A 21,260-nucleotide genomic window follows, 5' to 3' on the forward strand; every position below is an offset into this window, starting at 1 on the left:
AATAAAAGAAGTTGGGGCTGCGAACTTGGTTGGGGTAAGGACTGGGACAGGGTAGGTTGGATGGTGGAGGGTGCGTGGAAGAGGCTCTCTGAGGGGGAGGAGGACATTTGAATTGGGTCCTGAGACTTGAAGGAAGAATCCACAGAGCAAAGATGTGGAGAAGGACTTTCCGGCCTGAGGGAACAGCCTATGCAAAGGCACTGCCGTGTGAGGAAAGGAGTCCGATTTGGAAATTTGCTGTGCCCAGAACTCAGGGTGGCTACAGGGAGTGAGTCAGGGCACAAGAGGCTGGCCAGGGGAGTGGGGCCTGAATGTCCTCTGAAAAGTCTAAGCTTTACCTCGTAGGTGAAAGTTTAAGCAAAAAGGTGGTATTTCCAGGCCTTATGGAACTTCTAGTTGGACTGGAGGGGGACAGGCTCAGAGTGATAGCCAGTGAGTGATAGTGGTGAGGGCCTGGAGTGGACACTGCCCAGGGTTCTCCAAGGACCATGGAGGAACCCCAGCATCCCTCTGGAGACCAGCTGCAGCCTTTGCACCGGGTCATGCCTGACGGGGAGGGTTGCTCCTCTGCGTCAGGGTTACATGAGGACCTGCCAGGCTAGGCTCAGATGACAGCAGCCTCTTACCTCATCCTGTCCAGCCCAACAGCCTGTGCAGGGAGGTAGAAAGATCAGGTGATGTGGGTAAGGTGGGGCTGAGTCCTAAGGAGGTGGGGCGGGGTGCTACGTGGGAGCGGGGTCAGACCAGGTGTCCAGGGGCCTCATGTGCAGCCTGGTGACAGAGGCTGAGCCTGATGACAGAGGCCCAGAGCAGCGGAGCCAGGATGGGCTGATGTGGTAGGAGATGCTCAGGGCCTGGGTGTCAGAGGCACCGCTCCAGCTCTGCTCAGGGTGACGCTGCGCAGGGCACACCCCACCACTACCACTTCCCTAGAGACCACTCCATGCTGAGGCCAGGAGCAGAATGGAGGGGAACTCCCTTCTTTTCTTTGCTTCTCTTTCACAGGCTTCGAGAGGCAGGGCATTCTTCCCCTCGGAAACTGTTGAGTATAACCTCCTAATTTGTGGAAGTCCAGAGTGGGAAAGTGATTTACCCAAGGTCACACAGCAACACAGCAGGCACGTGGCTGAGCCAGCCCTGCAGAGCATAAAATGAAAAGGTGTGGACCCTGAGTTTCTCCCTTCACCCGCCTCTTCATCTCCAGGTATCCCACAACCAGGAGACCGCCCATCTGGGAGGACAGCAAAGGAAGGCCTGGCGGCCCAGGTGGCCCTGTGCCCTCAGCCGGGAGGCAGGTGGGCTTGCTGCCGGTGGAATTGGTACCTTCCTGGGCTGCACCTGGGCTCTTGAGGCTCAGCTGTGGTTGTGTGGATGCTCACCCCAGGGAGCAGGCCAAGAAACAGCCCTGCCTCGGCACGGTCCCCGTCTGCTTACCGGCGATGGCACCTGACTCCACTCCTTTGCCCCACCTGAGCATCAGCTCCAGGACCTGTGAAGGGGGCATAACCGTACCTATGCCGGGATTGCCATGACAATCACATGAAATACCAAATGGCAGGGCGCTTTATAAATGGCAGTGCACCGAGTGTGAAGGTAGAGGGGCTGCCTGGCTGCCCACGTGAGTGTGCACACTCAGGTAGCTGTCCACACCTACGTAAACATTTTCACCTCGGCAAGTATGTGTTCGTCCGCACCGGGCATCAAATACTCCCTTTCTGCAGTTCGGTTAACTGAGAATCAGCCTCCAGGTGAGGGTGGGAGTGGGGAGAGGGGTGCCTTCACCAGCGGGTGGGGGAAGAGGTGGCCCGCCTGAGGGAGCGCCACGCAGTTGTTGTAGGGGGCTCACCTGCTATGGGTGGCCCAAACTCCTGGTGGGGCTTGTGTGAATGTGTCTCTGAGCCGTGATCCTACACTCTGGGACTCTGTCCTTATTTCGAAACAGTGTTTTCGAAGAAGCATCTCTCCCTTGCCTTGGGAGCCTATGTTCCCAACCTGGAGCCAAGGCAGCCTGGCTTCCAGGGAGGAGACTGCCCCCGGGGGACAGGGTGGTGGGTGGGAAAACAGAAGAGGATGTTCTCTATGGGCAGAAGAGAGGGGGAGCAGGAAGCCAGGTCAGCCCAGCACCACTGAGGAGGAGGAGCTGTCCCTCCAGGCTCCTCCCTCCCTGGTGGGGTGGACTGCCCTGAGGGGGCCCAACCCTCTTAAATGCTGGCCACTGTTCCTGCAGTGCCAGAAGTGTCCTGAGTTCTGAGTCAGTCCCAGATGGGGACTGCTAGGAGGAGGCAGGCCTTGAGCTCCCATGTGGCTCTCCCTCCTAGTTAGAGACCTAGAGGCCAGGAGCAGTGCTTGGAAAAGGTCAGAGACTCTCTGCAGCCACACGGCTCCGTGAGGGCAGAGCAGGCCAGGGGTTGGGTCTCAGGGCCCAGCCTGGCATCTGGCCTCTCATGACCTCCGCCCTCGGGGCCCTTGGACAGTTAGCCGGGTGGGAGGGGGCTGCTGTGTGGACCAACCGTGAGTAAAGGGACCGGTTTTCTAGGCCCAAACTCCAGGCATGAGATCTGACAAACACATGAAAGCTTTGCAGTCACTGCCCCCCTTGGAAATGGTTGACTTTGGAGCAAGAAGGCTTCCGCTCTTGGGGGGACTTGGATGGCGGGGCCCTGAGACAAACCGGAGTCCCTGGGCCTGGAGCCGGAGTGCCCTGAAGGTGGGGACCTCTGGGCCGCTGGGCCCCAGCCTCATTTCCTGTGGCTGCCATGGGGACAGGGGCGGGGGAGGAAGGCTCGGCCTGGGCAAGCTAATCTGGAGAAGTGATTTTCCTCCTCAGCCAGTCCCTCCCTGGCAGGGCCCTGGGCGAGAAGGTAGGCCCAGCCAGGGCTCCCAGGGAGGGGCTGGCTTATCAGGCAGGAAACACTGGGCTCCGGCCACATCCTCCACCTCCTCCTGGTCACAGCAGCTCCCATGGGCAGGAAAATACTCAGCAGCCCGGCTGTTCCTCCGCCCTCTCAAGGCCCCTCCTCCCCACCTCTTCATCTTCCACCACTGCTGCTGCCCTTGGAGCCCTGCCCTGGCTCCCTGGCCTCCTGGCCTCCCTGCAGCCCCTGACCCCCTGCTGCCTTTTACCCTGGCCCCCCAGCCGCTACAGCCTGGGCACAGGGTGGGGGGAGGCAGGGATGGCAGAAACAGGGCACGGGGCTCCCTTGGCTCCTGGAGATGTCTGGGCAGCTCATCAGGCCCCTCTGGTCCTCGGAAGCCACCACTTTTTCCCTGAAGTGGCTGGGAACCCTAGGGCGGTACGCCTGCCTCCGAGCATAGTGCACTGGGATTCTATCCTCTGGGAGGCTTGTTCCTAGACTCGCCCCCCTGGGCCAGCACCCACCAGACCAGCTGGATTTCAAGAAGCACAGGAAGAAACTTGGGACGTCTTCTGAAGGCCTGCCACACGGCTCCTGCCTCCCCTCCCATCTCATTCCCAGGGCTCCTTCTTCTCATTACCCCTTGCCCCTGCACCAATGCCACTAGCCCTTGCCCACAGCTAAGACACTCCCTCCACACACTCCCGCCCCATCCAGCAGAGAGAGCCATGGGGGCATCTTCTCCCATAGCCCTGTCCTAGCCACCCTGCTTGGCTAAGGAAGATGGACCACCTCGGTCCTGGAGGGTCTCACCCCTTCTCTCCCCACGGCATCTCCCCTGCCCCCCAGAGCACTGCACCCGCTTGTACTACTCTCAGTGGCTGGCTCTCAGGCAAGTCCCCTGACCTGACCTCTCTGGGCCTCCATTTCCTTTCTTATCACACCTGGGGGTTGACAGCATGATAACAATACCTTCCAGCTCTGACCTCCAGTGATTTTTTTTCAAGGTCACAGAACTGGGCCAAGAATTTCCTAATCCCAAACCCCTTTTTCATTCCAGTGAAAATACCACCATTCTGTTTACACTAGGACGCCTCCAATGGAGTGCTGGTCATCTGCAGAACAAATCACTTTATCACAGATTTTAAGGTTCCACACTTTCCCTGACCTTCATGGTGCCCTGAGATATGGAGCTGGTGCTTCTGCTTTTCAGGGAAGGGAATGAAGGAAAAGCAGGTTCTAGGACTTGTCGGGTTGGAATGGAAGAGCTATGCAGCTCTCTGCCTTCTCTGACATGATAAGGACTAGTCGGTGTGGGGAGACACAGGCCAGAGCACGCACATGCCTGTGGCCACCTGCCCTCTTCACATGACCTGTTACCCACGGAAGTCACAGCCCCACCTTTAGGTTTGTCATCAGGACTTCTAAGATGCAACAGCCAGCACCCTGAAGCCTCTGGAGGCTGCAAACACTTCATTCATCAGAATCCAGTGAGTTTTCCAGAATCCAGTGGAACATTTTTGTTGTTTTAAGGTCTCCCCCCTCACTTGTCCCAGACCTGTACAACCTTATAGTCCCTCAGAGTGATGGAAGATGAGTGACCAGTGGAATTGTGGTGAGCAGAGCCAGGAGACCCACCATTAGACCCAGCTGTGTGACCCTCTGAGAAATGACTACACCCTATGCCTACACGCAGAACATTCCAGAAGTGCCTACAGAGTCCATGCTCCCACTCCCTGGTGAAATCCCCTACCTCCCTCTGTCATGCAGCGTACAATAAGACCTTCCTCCTCCCACCCCTCCCATGTCCCTACAAAGTTCAGCCTCTGATTAAGGGGAATGCAGACCTCAGGAGGACCTGGAGGAAACCACACCCTAACCGGGGCCTCAGACATGGCCCCACAGTGGCGAAGAGCAAAAGGGTATGATCACCAGCCTGCAGGGATGAGGACTACCTGAGCAAGATGGGGACAAATGTGTCCCTGTCCACAGATGATGTCAAGCCCACATGGACTTTGACTGAAGCAGGAGGGACTTAGGTGAGGTACAAGACAGAACTTTCTGGTGATGGAAGTTGTTGGACTAGTTTACAGAGAAAGATCTGTTTTTCTGGAGGACTCTCAGAGCAGATAGAAAGCCATGTGCCAAGAGTGGCTATGACGCCACCCTCAGTAGAGGCAGGAGAATGGTATAAATGACCCCGTGGTCTCTTCCAATCCTGCTAAGTGTCCAGACAAGGAAACCAAGTGAGTCATCTGTAATCCCCCTAGCCATATTGTAGGTCTTTCCCCTTATATCTCCCACACAAGCCATCCCAGTACAACAATTGCATAGTTCCAGATTTTTCAAACTAGTACCAGCTTCCAAGCCTAAAAAAACCTCAATTGTTTAAAGAAACCTGAAATAGACAATAGGTATCCTGTACATGCATCATGCATAGAAACTTTATGATTTTTCAAGTATCTACAAATCCACCATTTCCTTAGATGAGACAACAGGTTCAGGGATTTACTCAAATCCTAATTAAAATCCAGTGATGCGGTAAGGTCAGACCTCTAGGTCCAGGCATTTTCCAGACACCCTCCTAGAGTGTTTAGAACTCTGAGTACCCCGTGAATACAGCCAGCAGTGTATTGAGGTGTATTGAGGGACTCAGAAACCAACCCAACTGCCTTGCTGATAGAATAATCCTTTCCCCTGCGTAGTAACTTGATGCTCAGAGAAGGAAATGCCATCCATGGTGTTTAGGCAAAGGAACACTCACAACTTGCCGATGGAAACCAGCAGCAAGCACATAATAGGTCCTCAGAAAGACAAAGCCACCATGACATGTGAAGCCAATTGAGCATGATTTAAGTCACTCATAAGTAGTCTTCAGGTGTTTTAATTCTTCCTGTTAAGAAAGAGTTAGTTCATTCTGGGAATTGAATGGAAGCATTTTGTGCCTTCACTACCAATTGAGACTCTTTGGGAAACGCAACACACCAACAGTTGAAGCAAAAGCTGTAAACCTGTTCATAGGTCTAGATCTGGTGATACCTTGCTGGAAGACTAGCCAAAGATATAAACAAGTAAATGTTAACTGCAGTGTTATTTATAGTGGAAAAAAAGAAAAGTGGAAAATCAAATATGGTGAAACTTCTATGTTTCCTATGACTTTTGAGAGAATGAAGCCAAATACCAGTGGTACCTATATCTACACTGTGATCACACAGGTACAATTTTGAAGACACAAATACAAGACTAAGAAGTTCGGCATACCAAAATGACTATATTGAATATAGCTATGTCAAAGTCATGGAGTGGCTAATTTTTCTTTTTTCCAAATTGCCATTTCAACTGGAAAGAAAATACCTCTTACAGAAAAACTAAGTCTACAGCACAGGAAAATGTTTGCTTAATATCAGTGAATAAAAATGTCTATTATAAAAGACATACACATACATAGAGTTAGACAAAAAAGATTTTTTAAAGACTGGATGGACATATGTAAAAAAAAATTACCAGCAATGTCTTGAAGTTATGAATAATAGATGATCTTTTTTCTCTAAACTTTCCACAAAGACTGTCTCTTTTAAGAATTTAAATATCAATAGAAGATAGATAGATGATAGATATGGATGGATGCATAGGATGGATGGATGGATTAAAAAGATAGGTGGATGGACTAAGGTAGATAGATGATAGATAGATAGATAGATAGATAGATAGATAGATAGATAGATAGATAGATATAGATAGATGATAGATAAGTGTGTGTGTCTTTTCTCCCTTTTTCCTTCTCTCCTCCCCCCCTTCCTTCCAAATCCCCTTCTCTGGGAGAAAATCAAGAGCCTAATTTTCAAAAGGAAAGCAAGCAGTTACAAACATTACAAAGCCAGCTCTATCCAGCTGCTCTGGGATGGGATGGTAGAAGAGATCATCCTGCAGTACGCTTGTGCCCCTTCCTGACCTGTTTACTAGAGACTACAATCTAGCAGGTGAGAGTGACTAGCCATAGATGTATCACATCCAGCCTCAGAGCCCTGAGAATTAGACACACACGAAGGCTCCAGGTGTTGGTGTCCAGAGAGATGGGCAAGGAAATGGGGACCCAGGAAGTCTTAAGCCTTTACCAAGAAGATTAACTAGAATACATCAGATGTTTATTCATTCATTCATGTTACTTTTGAGCGACTACTATGTGTCTATCCTGCTGGGGAAGACGTATATGGATGGGGGATTCCACCGCCAAGCAGTAAGCACTGTCACCAAGGTCTGCTCAAGTCGCATAAGAGCTCAGGGAGGACAGTGACTGGCCCCTCCACCAGGCAAAGTTGAGGACATGTAAGCTGGGGTTGGACAGTGTATGGGATGTCGTCAGATGGGTGTTGGGAGTAAGAGCTCCCCCCTCACTGGGATAAACACAGAAGTATGGGAAAGGAAAATATCTCAGAGAACAATAAGCTTTTTGTGCAATAGGTACCCAATGGTGGGTAGGGGGATGCTCTGAAAGGCTTCTGGAAAGAGGAAAAAGATTAGCTACCAGGGCATTCACATGGAGCCAAGCCAGGTGCCATGGGCCTTGAAGCTCATACAGTTGGGAAGGCAGGGGCTGGGGGCATATGAATACATTACCGGAGCTAATAAGTGAGAAACCCAGAAGCAGGAACTTCATTGCATTCACATGACCCCACTTCTGTGTTCACCCTGGGTGCTGTGGGTGATGAGCAGGTACTGAAGGATCTTTAGGAAGAGTGAAATAGTAACATCTACATTCGAGAAACGAAGGACAACTGTGCACACCCATCAATTCTCATCACCAAAGCGGAAGATGCTCTTGTCCCTGGGGACAGATAGATTCTCAGAATGGGCAGCTAAAACTCTAAGATACTCCTGGCTTCTGAGCACAAGAATTTCACTCACAGCTGAGCAAAGTGAAAGAGCAGCCCTGTCGCCTGCCTGTTTCCTGCCCTCCCAGAGGCACAGACAACGTCCCTGCCCCCACAGTATGTCCTGCAAAGAAATATGCCCATTTGGCAGTGCCGAGGGCCATGTCCTGTGCAGACGCTGCCCAATGAGTCCTCCAGACAGCTGATGACCCTGCAGGCGGCCACAACGGTGGGCCTGGAAGGCCATGAATTCAGGTTTTATCTAACTCTGACCCTCTAATTTTCTCTTTTCTCTTTCTTTCTTTCCCCAAAGCTGTGATAGGTCTGAATTGGACTGCGTGTCATTCCATGCCATGGTGAAGCACTAAAAGAGTCGTGAAGCCTCTAGACAACTCAGCTGACACTGCCAACAAATGTATCTGATGAAATGCTGGAACTCCAGCCTCCACCAACTGAGCAGGGTGAGCTACAATGCACCACCTCCCACCTGGGCCTCAGTATCCCTGGCTGCACCATGAGGTGGATGGATGACAGGGCCCCACCTAGGATTGTGAGTGAGGATTAGCCCATAAAACTGGCCATAAATCTCCCTACACCTATAAAGTGCCATTAAAGTAATGACTATAGATTATTATCAGAATTGAAGGATGAACATATGCCCATTTGGGCCCTCCCAGAACCCACTCCTTGGCCCAGAGAGCCTGGAAGACACAGGGCTACCCTTGACTTGAACAAGTTACAACTGCCTCCCCACATAGAGAAGCCAGGTACCGCGACCTGCAAGGGGACTGAGTAATCATCAGCTTTTTCCAGGCCCTTTTTTGGCTGAGATTTTAATCCTAAACCTCACAAGATGTTACATCCTTTAATTACCGATCCGGGTGCTTCTCTACCTTCTCCACAGCATTCCAGCAGGTTTTGAGAGCCTGCGATGTCTTGTTAAACCACATCAATAAATGCAGAGTAAAGAGAGAAAGCTAGGTATTTTTCTAGATTATTTCAAAAAAGGAAAAAGTGTGGCAGCCTTAAGTAAGCAAGCAATTGGGCAGAACTTACGTTCTATCTTGAGAGTGCCTGATAATTACCTCATTCCACTTTATAAATGTGAAGTCATCCTGAGGAGAAAATTGTTCTGCAGGTAACTTATGAACTGGTCTTTTCTTTCGATTTTTACAACAACAACGCTGTTTCCAATGTGTCAAATAAGGCTTTATCTCTTGACCACAATTCATAAAATAAACCGACCCTGCAAGATAACTTTTTTAAAATAAAAAAATTACTGTAGAAAGTATTTTGACCACTACTATAAAGGAGAACCGGGCATAATATCTATGCCTCCCTGGAACACCTTTTCTGTGTGCAAAACTATATGTCAAATGATAGAATGGTCATGGTACAAAAACATTTATTTAAATTAAATATTTTAGACAGATCAATATCTACAACCGTTCCGAAGCATGTATAGTTCTTACAAAAAAAAAAGTGGAACAGTTTAGCTTAATATCTGTGACGATGTTTTACAAGATTATTAATATACATTCTGGACTGCACCAGTCAATCATATTGTCAACGATTTACTATTTATTACCAAATGTCATATACAGCAATAGCATAAAGATTAATTATATCTTATAAGTAATTTTATAGTAGGACACCTTGGAAGGAAAAAAAAGGATCTCTCAACAATATAAAATATAAGCTAAAAATAGGAGAATATATAAAACGCATATTTCATACAGGCAATAATATGCTGCAATTAAAAGACAAAACAGCTGCCTTTTCACGCACTGCTAGGTATGTTCCTTCCAAGGAGGTTTGAGAGAAGGATGGAAATGTTTTTGGGGTGGGTCAGGGCTCAGAAACATTTTCTGAATCACAGTGCGTTTCTGTTCTTTGGGAAGTCTGTATAGTGAAGGGAAAGCTGAAGTGTTGGCTGAAGATGTTACCGAGAACCAGCTGTCTGGTGAGAAGAAGGGATTGCCATCTCAGCCGTGGTAGGAATCATGTTTAGTATTTTGAAGCCAGGGGATCTTTGAATTTGTGGCCAATTCAGGGAAGGAGGAAGAACAGTGCAGAAGAGAAGAAATCCTGGGAAAGGAAGAAGGGGAGTCGGAGACAGTGAGAAAGAAGCTCCTTTTGCACGTGCAGAGGGGAGAGTATGCTGAAATTTTGCTCAAGCAATCCACACATTCAGATTGGAGGTAAGTGATGTTGCTGTGCAGAAATCCTTTTTGGGCTCCCTGCTCTTTGGGTCATTAAGAATATTGCCAACATCAACCAGAGTATCTGATGTAGGGTGGACAGACGTGCGTTTAAGGATGTGCATGCAGGTGTGTGTGTGGTGCACATCCCACATACACGGACTGTATATATTCAGGCTGTGTGTATTCTCTTGAAATGTGTGTGTAATAAAAAAAAATTTTATCTTAAAAAATAGGTTTAAAAACCAGTGGCTTGAATTCAATCCCATTTTCAATGGTGCAGTCAACCTTAGTGGTTAATTCCCCAAATCAAGACGAATGTTTTGTTTTGTTTTGTTTTGTATGTTTGTTTGTTTTTTCTCAAATTGGAAGAGTCCTTTTGCAAGACCATGATCATTCTGGAAGGCAGCCAAATGCACAAAGCCAGTGTTCTTGGGCTGCGCGCACGGAGTTATCGCCGGGTTGGCCGTTAATGAACTTGCTAAGTCAAACTTCGTCTTCCTTTTAATTAGCCTCGAAAGAATACTAGGTCAGAAAACCCTGGAGCAGAAGGAGCCTTAGATGTCAAGTCTGTCCCCCCACTTTACAGACTGCGGGAGGGGCCTGAAGGGGAAGAGAGAGGGGTGGGGGTTGCACCGACCCTTCAAGGCCGAACCGGGACCGGATCCGGGGTCCTCGGGATCCCAGCCCAGGGCCCTCCTCACCTGGAGGACCCAAAGATCAGGACCGCTGTACCCCATGCGTCCGGGTCAGAAGCTGGAGAGGTGTGAATGCCGCGGAGAGTTTGACACGTTCCTTCCCGCGATGGGGACCGGGAGAAGGGAATGAACATCTACCGGTTAACCATCTTTCAGCAACTACCCTGCCTTATTCCCAGGGTGTGGAGCCAATGAGAACCCCTCTGAAGGAATGCACTCAGAATGCAGGCGGCCGGGAGCGCGGAGACGCTCAGCTCGGCAGAGCCCCGCTCTGCGCCGCGCACGGTCAGGCCTGCACGCCCCGCGGCGGTCGCAGGAGAGCGGGGAGCCCCGCGCGGTGGCCTCGGTGCTCCGCGCTCGCTCGGGAGGCGGAGGACGGCGGCGACGCAGGGCTGGGCTGGTTGCCTCGGGCTCTATGACACGCTGTAGCTGTTGTAGTACGTGGCCGTGGCATCGGCCAGCACGGAGATGAGGCTGGTCTCTGTGGGGCCTGTTGATGTCACCTGGGAGCCCGGGGCATGCCCACTGAGGGCCACAGCCCCTGCGGCAGAGTCCGGGTGGCCAGGAGTGTTCAAATACTGGTCGAACTCATTGCGATCCATGTCCCCCAGCAGTTCCACCTGGCTCAGCTGATCCAGGGCATCAAAGCCGGGGTGTTCGGGAGGGGGGGAGAGCTGGCCAAGGTGGGCGTGGAGGTTGGAGTGGAGAGGGTGGTAGGTGGCAGGGGAGTAATAGGCAGGAGACGGGGGGCAGGCGGGTACGGTGGACATCATAGAGACGCCCGGGGACTGCCCGAGGGCCAGGGAGCCCAGGGGGTGGCCGCAGTGGAGGGGGCTGGGGGCGTACTCCGGTGAGTAAGGGGGCCCCGGCAGGTGCGGGATGCGGCGGGAGTGCGCATGCTCCTCCTGGCAGGGGGAGGAGAAGAAGGTCTGCTCCGGCTCCAGGACGTCCAGGGGCGACATTTCTGGGGGCGTGGGCAGCCCGTACGGGTAAGTGTCCACGCTGCCGGGGGTGCCGCCGCCGCCGCCGCCGCCGCTCGGCCCCTCGTGGTAGCAGCCCCGCAGGCTGGGCAGGGCGGAGCCCGGGGAGTACTCACCCCTGTCCTCCTTCTCCCCCAGCGCCCCGCGGCCGCCGCCCCTCTTCTCGGGCAGAGCGTTCTGGTCCCGGGACAGCGAGCTCAGGAGGAAGCCCGGGTCCACGCGCTTGCAGAGGCGCTTGGCCTGCTTCTTCCTGCGCGGGCGGTACTTGTAGTTGGGGTAGTCCTGCATGTGCTGCAGGCGCAGCCGCTCCGCCTCGTCCACGTAGGGCCTCTTCTGGGACAGCGTGAGCGCCTTCCACGACTTTCCTGCTCACACAAGTCAGAGAAGGCCGCTTTCAGCATCTGCGCCACCTGGGGAGGCCGGCGCACCTGTCTCAGGAGCCCGTGCCTCCCTCCCGGCATCCCACATGCACGTCCGCCTCGGTCCCCCATCCCAGCCTCGGGTTCCGCCCCCCAAACCCAGTGCAAGGACACCCACCGCGGACTCCTCGCACCCCGCTCCCAGCCCAGATCCCGGCTCTGCGAGGCCCAACCAACCTCGCCCCGCGTGCACCCCGCGAGACCACTAACGCCCACCACGCACTGGGTCACTTCACCTCCGCTGCAAACGCCGCTAGGTGATGTAAACGTATAAACAATGCGGGATTCACAGCAGAAGGCCCGCCAGACCCCATGTCAGACACAGGATAAAGTATATAACGACCACATTGATTTAGGCTCTCTCTCTCTCTCTCTCTCTCTCTCTCTCTCTTTTTTAACCCTAAGTGGATCACGTCTAATCATCTGTGGCTTTTAATGAAAACCCTCTGCCTTGGCTGATTATTGCCCCTCTCAGGAAGCCAAGCTGTATTTTTTATGGCATAAATCCCATAGGCCTTCTTGTGAGGGAACTCAAGATCAGTCTATCTTTTCAGAGATATAAGTAAATTAGAGGATCTCACTTAGGGGAACAGACCATTATCCCTCACATCTCAAGTTCAGTTAGGACCCTGCCATATAAAGCCCATTATGAGAATGCAAGCATCTGCCTGCAACACGCACAGGCACACGCTACACAGTGCATGCACACATTTGCATTTGCATGCACACAGGTGCACACACTCATGCTAACTAACGCTCCCTGCTATCTCCTTAGTTAGTGGGCTTTGTGGCAGGGGGCAACTGTCAGCCTTTGACTCTTCATACAGAAGCAAATTCTTTAGTTTCTCTGGGTCTCTCTTTTCCTCATTATAAAATGTGTTGCAATACTATCCAACTCAAAACTGTCTCTTTTAAGACGCACCCCACACTTGTAGCCCACTGGTGCTAAAGAGCTGGGTTCACTTGCATTTTCTATCCATCCTTACTCCCTTTTGTGCTGTTTTGTAAATTGCTCTAGCATTGCTGTCTCATCTGTCAGTACGTTCATTGCACATCCCTCTGGCTGCTGGTTTTCTGAAGGTCATTTCTGGACACCTTACACTGTTATCTCCTTGAGTGGACTCGGGATTCTGCAACTTTGAAAGTTCCCTCCTGACTAACGTATCCTGAAGTTTGAGACTGACTAGCTCTGAGGTTAAGTACCCCCACCCAGAACAGCTGGCACAGGGCCCAGTACAGAGCTGTGTGTACTGCTGCCTTGGTACCCCCACTGGCTGACTCTGCATGCCTGGCCCTCAAAGGGCACTGAGGGAGGGCAATTATTAGAGGCGCTCTACCATTGGGATATAAGTTTATAACTATTGTGAGAGAGTTGTCAATTAATATAATTAGCCATCACTTAAAAGGGCAACTCTAAAAGTGTCAGGAACTCTGGGTTTGGGTTTGGTCAGCAGTTCCCAGCCGTGGCTGAGACTGCAAAGTTGTTGCAAGAGGCCCAAGATCTAGGTACACCCCACACCCTGTCTGTGGACTGAATATAAAATGTGACTCTAGTTTCTAAGTGTACGTGGATGCTGTAGTCTGAATAAAATAGTCATTTTACATGCCATTAATGTATAACTGTCCTTATGTGCCTTCTCACTCACAGTATACTAAAAAGAGTGGTGATACCAGGTGATTTTTTTTTATTCATGCATTTATTTCCAGGTGATGTTTCTAATGTTAATGATTGGAAAGCTTATAGTTTAAAAAGTTGGGACTCTTTCCTAGGTCAGAAAGGAAAGGGCTGGGCAAGATCATGCGGTGGAAGGGGGACATCCTGCTGCCCCCTATTAAGAAAGTCCATATTTTTTGTTTGAAGATTTTATTTATTCATGAGAGACACACAGAGAGAGGCAGAGACATAGGCAGAGGAAGAAGCAAGCTTGATCCTAGGACCCCAGGATCATGACATGAGCCAAAAGCAGAGGCTCAACCACTGAGCCACCCAGGTGCCCTAAGAAAGTCCATATTTTAAAAAGCTCCTTGCCCAGGGCCAGGGCCTGCGTGGTTAAATGGGAAGGAATCAACATCTTCCTGCAAAATGAACTACACCCTCTGGAAACCTAAGCGCAAATTGCCAACAGAGATCAGCTCACTAGAGGCATTTGTCCGGCAGGTCCTCTCACCTGCCTTTTCCCTGAGAGCACACAGCTGCAATCCTGCAAGGCTCCCCATCCTGAGTTCCTCTCCCACCTCTGGCCTGACACAGCAAGGGAAACCTCACTCTGTTCTGGTCACAGGAGCTGTGTTTGAGCAAAAGGCACAGTGCCTGGGCCCACCAAAAAAAAAAAAATGTTGAGGGGCCACCACACACAAAAAAGTGTTTTCATTTCTTTAAAAACCTGAAGGAAAAATGAACTTTTAGGTAAATATTTTACTGTATAGTATATATATTGTATATATTAATATATTTGTCTTTATGCCCATACAGTATGAAATATAATTTTTAGTATTTTTTATGAAGGAAAGGGCTCCCTGAGACACTGATCCACCAGTGTGTCCTGGGCATATCTAGCCAGGGGACTAGACCATGGGTAGGAGGCTTTTAAAACCAGCAGCCTTGAAAGGGTTGGAACCCTCTCTGCGGGCCTATAGGTTCAGCCAGCAGAAAGGTGGGTGACAGCCCTCACTCCATGGTACTGCACTGAGGGAAAAGGAAAAAAGCTCAGTTCTGGGCAGGTGGGGTTGGGGAAGATCAGGCCAGGCTCAGGTGACCACATACAGTCCCTTGTCTCAGGGCCTGGTGCCCACCGTATCTACAAAATGCTTTGAAAGTTTCCACCACTTAAAATGAATAAAAACTCCGTGGAAAGGCAAAAAGGTTAGAAGTAGAGTGGAGTTGAAAGTGCTCAGCTCCAGACGTGGGAGAGAAGAAACCCCGAACTCCAACAAACTTTCCAACGTGCCCTAACATCCTTCCTCTGGCGTCCTGGGGTCTGGCTCGTCCGGGTCCCCAGGCCCGCCGCCCCCGCTGGAACCGGGCAGTGGCGGGCTCCAGGAGAGAGACTTCACTGGCCGTCCTCAGCATCTCAATCACAGAATCTATGCTCCTGCTACTGAGAAATACACGATCGAATCGAGTCTATTTGAGGACTTTTTTTTTTGCTGCAGGTTTAATAATTAAATTAAAAGAAGGGATGCGTTCCCGCAGGGTCTCTCTTCACGAATATTCGTTTAATAATAGTCACAACTTCCTTCTGTGATGGTGCCAGTGGTAAAGTTCAGGGAACGGTGGCTTTCCCGCTCCGGTATCCCTACAAACACCGGTTCCACCAGGCCCCTGCGTTTCCGTCCCGACCTGTGTGCGCGCAGGTCCCGGTCGCCGGGGCGACGGGGACCTGGCCGCCGTCGGCCCCGCCCGTCCCCGGGGACCCCACACGCGGCCCCCGTGCCAGCTAGTGGGCTTCCTGGCCCACCCCAGCGGGCCGCGCGGTTTCACTCTGCGCCGCGTCCCGATGTCCCCGCTCTGAACCCGGGTGGCTGCGCGCACACCCGCGCGCGCACAGATGCCCGACCCCGCGGGCACAGGAGCGCCCCGCGCGCCCCCCGAGCCTCCCCACAGGCCGGGCCCCAGCCGCGAGCCCCCGGGGTGGGGATGGGGGCCCCGCCTCTGCCCCGGCCCCGGCCCCGGCCCGCCGACCTCCCGGGGCGCCCGGCCCGCCCGCCGCCTTACTCACCCAGCATCTTGCTGAGCTCGGCGTTGTGCAGGTCCGGGTTCTGCACCGCCAGACGCTTCCTCTCGTCCTTGGCCCACACCATGAAGGCGTTCATGGGCCGCCGGATGCGGCTCTCCGAGCCCTTGTCCCCTGGCTGGCGGGGCGCGGCGGGCGGCGACAGCCCGTCCGACAGCTCGGCTTCCAGGGCCGGGCACTCGAGCCCCTCGGGCCACGGGTAAGCTCCCAACAGCGAGGCCATGGCCGCACGGGGGTCCCCTCCCTCGGCTCCCAGGGCAGGCGCTGACCTGGCCCTCGCGCGGCCCGGGCGTCCAACTTGGCTGGCAGCCGCGGCCCGTCCCCTTATTTATCAGCTTGGGGCGGCCGCGTCCTCCAATGACTCTCCAAGGCGGCGCGGCCCCTCCCTCCGTCTCGGCGCGGGCCCCCTCCCGGCGTCCCGGGCCACCGCGTCCCCTCTCCGACCCGCCGGGGGGGGGGCGCTTCCCCGCGCCCGCCCCGGCCCGCCCCGGCCCGCCCCCCGCCTCCCCAGTCCCTCCCGGGAGTCCGCGCCCCGCCGCCTCCCGGCCCGCGCGCCCCGGGCGCAGGTGTCGCGGAGCGGGGAGCCGGGAGCCGGGCGCCGGGAGCCGCCCGCAGTGCCCTCGCCCCGGAGCGGAGCCGGACCCCGGGGCCCTGTCCCGACCGGCCGTGGCCTCCCGCGCCTGGAACGCCGCGGAGGACCGCAGCCAGGCAGGTTTCGCTGGGCCTGGCCGGGCGCGAGGGACAGGACCAGGAATCCCCCGGAGCAGGCTGTGAGCCGTCCCCGAGAGAACATTCCTACTTTTCCCAGGATGACCCGAGCTTCAACAGCCTCGCCCCCAGCCAACTTTGGCGGCCGACGCTGGCAAGGGCCGCGGGTTCCCCCGCCCGGGGCTGCGTGCTGAGCTCCCCGAGCCCCAGCCCTCCCTCGACGCCCCGGGCGGTGCCGCCGGCTGTCCCGCGTTCTGGGTTCCCCTTTATTCGCTCTGCCGTCCGACCTCTCTCCTCCAACACCCTCATCTCCACTAGTCTCCGAGGGCCCAGGGGTCTCCAGCTCCCACCTCTCCAGCTCTTCTCTCGGGGAATTTCCCTATGGTTGTATTTTCTCCCGTCCCCGTCGGGCTCCTCCGGCTCCTGGCTCCTCCGAGTGGAGTCGCTCGGACCCACCCCTCCCGCGCTCCCCCAGGACTTTCCAGTTCCTCTCATCCTGACTCCCCAGGGTTGGACAGCAGCTGCAGGCTCTGGGCCGGCGCTCAGCTCGGAGGGCTGAGGGCTGGGAGCTCACCAGTCTCTCCAAGATGCCAGGCCCCTGCCTCCGAAGCCAGCTCACGCCCTACAATGCGTCGTGTCCTCCTGGTCCCAGCGCACAGTGGGCACTCAGCAACTGCCGAATAAATGAATAGGTGAGTGAGTGAGCAAGGCTTAGACACACCCTACTGTAAAAACAACAACAACAAAAAAAGCTTGATTAGATCCTGGAATTCAACCTACAAATATTTATTTACTGAGGGCCATCCTTGTTGAAGGGCTTAGTAGAGGTGACCCTGGAAGGAGGTAGCATTGTCATGGAAAACCCTGGGGTCTGGAGTCAGGACCTGTCTTCAGCGTTTGGTTACTTAACAACTCTGGGGAAGTCAGGTATCTCCTAGGCCTTTTTTCCTAAACCTAAAATGAGGACGATGATAAGACTTGATCTCACAGGGCTATTGTGAAGATTCAGTGAGAAAATACATGAAAGATTAAACACTATATGATGCTTGATGTTACTATAACTCTAGATGTAAAGCATTGTAAATGCTAAGACCAAATTTCAATATCCTAGTATGCACTGAGTTCATAGGTGCCTTGTATACAACATGTGCTCCCAGACCGACCCCAGGGACCCCAAGGGAGGTGGATGGAGTAATGCAACTTCTCCGTTTTTTTTTTTTTAAGATTTTATTTATTTATTCATGAGAGACACACGGGGGAGGGGTGCAGAGACACAGGCAGAGGGAGAAGCAGGCTCCATGGAGGGAGCCTGAAGTGGGACTCAATCCCAGGTCTCCAGGATCACGGCCTGGGCTGAAGGCAGCGCTAAACCGCAGAGCCACCCAGGCTGCCCAACTTCTCTGTTTTTAATTCCCAATTTAACCTACAGACCCTGGATGATAATTTTCATCCTAGAAGGGACTTTACTCCTAAAATCGGTTGCTTAATTTTCCTCTCCTTTCCCAGCAGGATCCAGCAGCAGCAGCCCCTGGGGCCTTGCGCTCCACCCGCTAGCCTCACAGGTCAGAGCTGATCAGCAAAGGGAGAGGGGAGCCGTGCTGGCTGCAAGGAGGGTGTCCCGCAGCCGGGAGAGCATCCTGGAACCTGAGGTGGAGCGGCAGGGCTGGCTGGCGCCAGGGACCAAGCCAGGAACAGGGAGTAGAGGGGGGCGGTGCGGAGAGAATGTGTCCACGGTCGAGGCGGACATCCCTACCCCGGGAAGCTTAGCCATTTCCCGTGTTGGACCCTTGTGCCAGAAATTCCTCAAGAAAAATCCTTAGGCCGGGATGCTCCAGGAGGAGCCGGGCGCTAGGGCTGTGCCAGGCCGGGGGAGCGCACCTCGTTGGGGGAAGGAGGGGAGGAGAAGGGATCTCATCCAGGGGCAGGGGAGGAGGATATGCGCTGCAGCCGTGGACCCCTGGAAGAAATCGGCCACCACCCTTTCTAAGCTCGTCGCTGCCCGGAGCAGACAGTGCAGGCATGGCCTGGTCCCAGTGCAAGGCCCCTAGGGGACAGCGCCCCCTTGCCGGCCGCCGGTGTTCCCACTCCAGCCCCCAGTCTTGGCGCCAGGTCCGCCGGGTTCCCGAGCCCAGCGCGCTCGCAGAGGGGGCCGCGCCCAGGCACCAGCTTAGGAAGAGGCTCGGCCCGGGGAGCGCAGGGCGGTCAAGTGGGATTCCGGAGACCTTTGGCAAAATTGGAGAAAACAGCCGGGGGCGGGCGCAGAGAGAAACAAGTTGTGATTGTTGTTTCCAGTTGTTTCATTTCTTGCACTGCATCTGGGGAGAGTGCACCAGACTTGAGTTGATCAGGGCCTGGGCGTTAAGGGCCACAGGGCTCACATGGGTGCCGCCCTCTGCTCACGGGAACCTGGGCTCTTTTGCTCGCTCCATTCCTTCACTACTTAATTTGCACCACACATTCATTTACCTGGGCAACTGTATGTGAACGTGCCCGGGTGCAGGCGGTGGGTGCTAAGGGATGCGGGTCCCTGTGACCCCTCTGCCTCTCTCGTCATTGAGACCTTCAGTCCTCCAGAACTCCGTGTAGACCTCAAGCGTCCCCAAAGCCTGAGGCTCGAAGGGCTGAGCGGGAGGGCCAAGACTGGCGACCCTCTTCCTTTCCCCCTCCCCTCACAGCCAACAGCCCCAACACTTGCTGGGACACAGTGGACACCACCCGAGTACCAGAGCACCATGCAGCTGGACCTGTCCGCCCACAGACGTGAGCCTTACCTTCCGGTGTATATTGCATGAACTGGCTCTCTGCTCCTTCCAATGATTTTTGCATTCTTTCCTTCCTTTTCTTTTTTTCCTTTCCTCTTTCCCTAGTTCCCTCCAGCCCTCCCTCCCTCCTTCTTCTTTCTCTTCTCCTCCTTATTTTCCCCTTTCTTTCCTCTCTCCCATGTCTTTCTTTAGCTCTGTAGTTGAACACCGGTTTTTAGGAACACAGATCTAGAAGTCTGAAACCCCCAGTGTAAATTGCTGCAACTTACTAGCCGTGTCACCATAGTTCATTTACTTGATCTCAGCCTCAGTTTCTTCATCTGTAAAATGAGGATAAAATCACGATTACTGATATAGTAGTGAAATCATCTCCTATATGTTAAAGAATTGTGAAATGTTATAATGAATGAATGACATTCTTAATAAAATTAATAGGTTTGGGCCTTCAAAACTTTCCCCTGGAGGAGTTTTCCTTACTCTATTCCAAACTTAAGAATTTTGGTGCCTCTAGGAGAAGGAGAAGGGGAACTGGGAGCACATTCCCTGCTCAAATTGGCAGCTCTGACACCAGAGCTCTGCATCTGGACTGAACTGGTAGAGCCAGAGCTGCCAGCTTTCATCTCTCCAGGGGTTTTGTGTGTATGTTTTGCTGGGGCATTTTGTCCCTCATACCAAGCTGGAAGTTGAAGTCATCATCACCACCATCATCTTGGCTCACACTAATTTATCTGTATTTGATTGACAGTCTTTGTAAAGGTCATTTGCTGACTCATCTGAGCTTCTATACAAATCCTCTTTGAAGCAGGCAGCCCAAATGGTGTTATTAAGCACTTTCCCTGATGAGGCAGGTGAGGCTCCAGCACTCAAGTGACAGAGCAGAGACGTGGCCACACATCTCTTGCCTTCCTGTCTTTGCTACCTGGTTGCAGGGCTCCCAGGGGTCAGCTCCCAGCTTCCAACGCTTAACAGAGCCCCAGGCTGGAGAGAAGGGCTCCTAACCAGCTGCTATGTCTTTCACTGTCCCTGTGCCCTCTCCAGTCTGGTGTCTCCAAGTTCCATGGGACCTTGCCTCATCCAAAAGGTGTTTGAAGTTCAAGGAAATGTGAAAAGCAAATGAGCAAACCCCATTGGCAGTGGGTGAAGTGCATGCTGGAGAGCCAGGAAACCTGTCCAGGCCTGCCAGCTGCCTCTCCCCCTACTCCTCAAGGCTGATCCAGCAACAAGAAGCCCTGACTTCCCTCTGAGAAGCTCTGCTCAGAGCTTCTCTTTTCTAACCCAGAGGAAGTCTCTTCATAGTCATTTAGGATAAATTCATCAAGGTCCCTAATTGAGAATAATTTGGGTAGGTGGGATTAAACCACACAGAACGGATTTAAGAGGTACCAGTGGGTTTACCAGAGCATAAGGAAACTCAGACAGAGCTTCATTGCATCTGAGGTTTAACTGCTTTTCTACAGGGGACTAAGGGAAGTAGAATAGGGTTTCCAAACTGCATTGTTCCTGAATGTGGATAGTGTACACCTCCTGCCAATATCCAAGCCCCCTTGTAAGGACTTCATACTAACAAAACACTGAGGTACAGAAGCCCAGGTCTTCTTGAGATGGCCCAGATCAGACTTCCCATGCACAGAATCCCCCCTCTTCATAAAAGTGCTCATCTCTGATTAATCATGTCTCCCAACAAATGGTGGCAAGAACCCTGACTTGAAGTCAGAAGACACAAGTCCAGTCCATGGCCTACCACTGGCTGCACAGAGCTGAACCCTGTCACCTAACCAATGCACAGGTTGTAGAGTTACGTGAGATCCAGTGAGTTCATGAATGGCTTGCCCGTATTGTATGCACTCTCCAGGGTAAGGCAGAGAGAAGCCAGTGCTCATTCTGGGATTTGTGTTTGCTTCTCCCCAGCACTGAGGGCCAGGAGAGTTCCAAGCCAAGAACACACCTTTTCTACATTAATTTTCTCCTACTCCACTCTGAACAATGACCAGTTTTTCTCCTATAAGGACTATGTATGTAGGATTGCTGCACT

At 53.0% G+C, this 21,260-nt stretch overlaps 2 protein-coding genes across 2 annotated transcripts; one reads left to right on the top strand and one right to left on the bottom strand.

Annotated features, from left to right (window-relative positions):
- Positions 1-9,114: 9,114 nt before the first annotated feature.
- On the bottom strand, positions 9,115-16,104 carry SOX7 (SRY-box transcription factor 7). The gene is made up of 2 exons (XM_041768010.1): positions 15,744-16,104; positions 9,115-11,970 (listed from the first exon to the last, which is right to left on the bottom strand). The coding sequence occupies exons 1-2, from the start codon at positions 15,979-15,981 to the stop codon at positions 11,039-11,041; spliced, it is 1,170 nt and encodes a 389-aa protein (XP_041623944.1). The 5' UTR covers positions 15,982-16,104; the 3' UTR covers positions 9,115-11,038.
- LOC121497666 (vegetative cell wall protein gp1-like) lies at positions 15,980-20,060 on the top strand. Its single transcript, XM_041767425.1, has 3 exons — positions 15,980-16,204; positions 16,270-17,158; positions 17,976-20,060. Exons 1-2 carry the CDS (start codon positions 15,980-15,982, stop codon positions 17,023-17,025), a joined length of 981 nt encoding a protein of 326 aa, XP_041623359.1. The 3' UTR covers positions 17,026-17,158; positions 17,976-20,060.
- Positions 20,061-21,260: the final 1,200 nt, after the last annotated feature.

Source organism: Vulpes lagopus, chromosome 8, assembly GCF_018345385.1.
Source record: "Vulpes lagopus strain Blue_001 chromosome 8, ASM1834538v1, whole genome shotgun sequence".
Lineage (NCBI taxonomy): Eukaryota > Metazoa > Chordata > Mammalia > Carnivora > Canidae > Vulpes > Vulpes lagopus.

Excerpts from the sequence above, each read along its gene's own strand:
- SOX7 (XM_041768010.1), bottom strand. The coding sequence starts at position 15,981 with ATGGCCTCGCTGTTGGGAGCTTACCCGTGGCCCGAGGGGCTCGAGTGC. Across the intron at positions 11,971-15,743 it reads CGAGCTCAGCAAGATGCTGG|GAAAGTCGTGGAAGGCGCTC; the intron begins GTGAGTAAGGCG and ends TTGTGTGAGCAG.
- LOC121497666 (XM_041767425.1), top strand. The coding sequence starts at position 15,980 with ATGGCCGCACGGGGGTCCCCTCCCTCGGCTCCCAGGGCAGGCGCTGAC. Across the intron at positions 16,205-16,269 it reads CCGCGTCCCCTCTCCGACCC|TCCCTCCCGGGAGTCCGCGC; the intron begins GCCGGGGGGGGG and ends CCGCCTCCCCAG.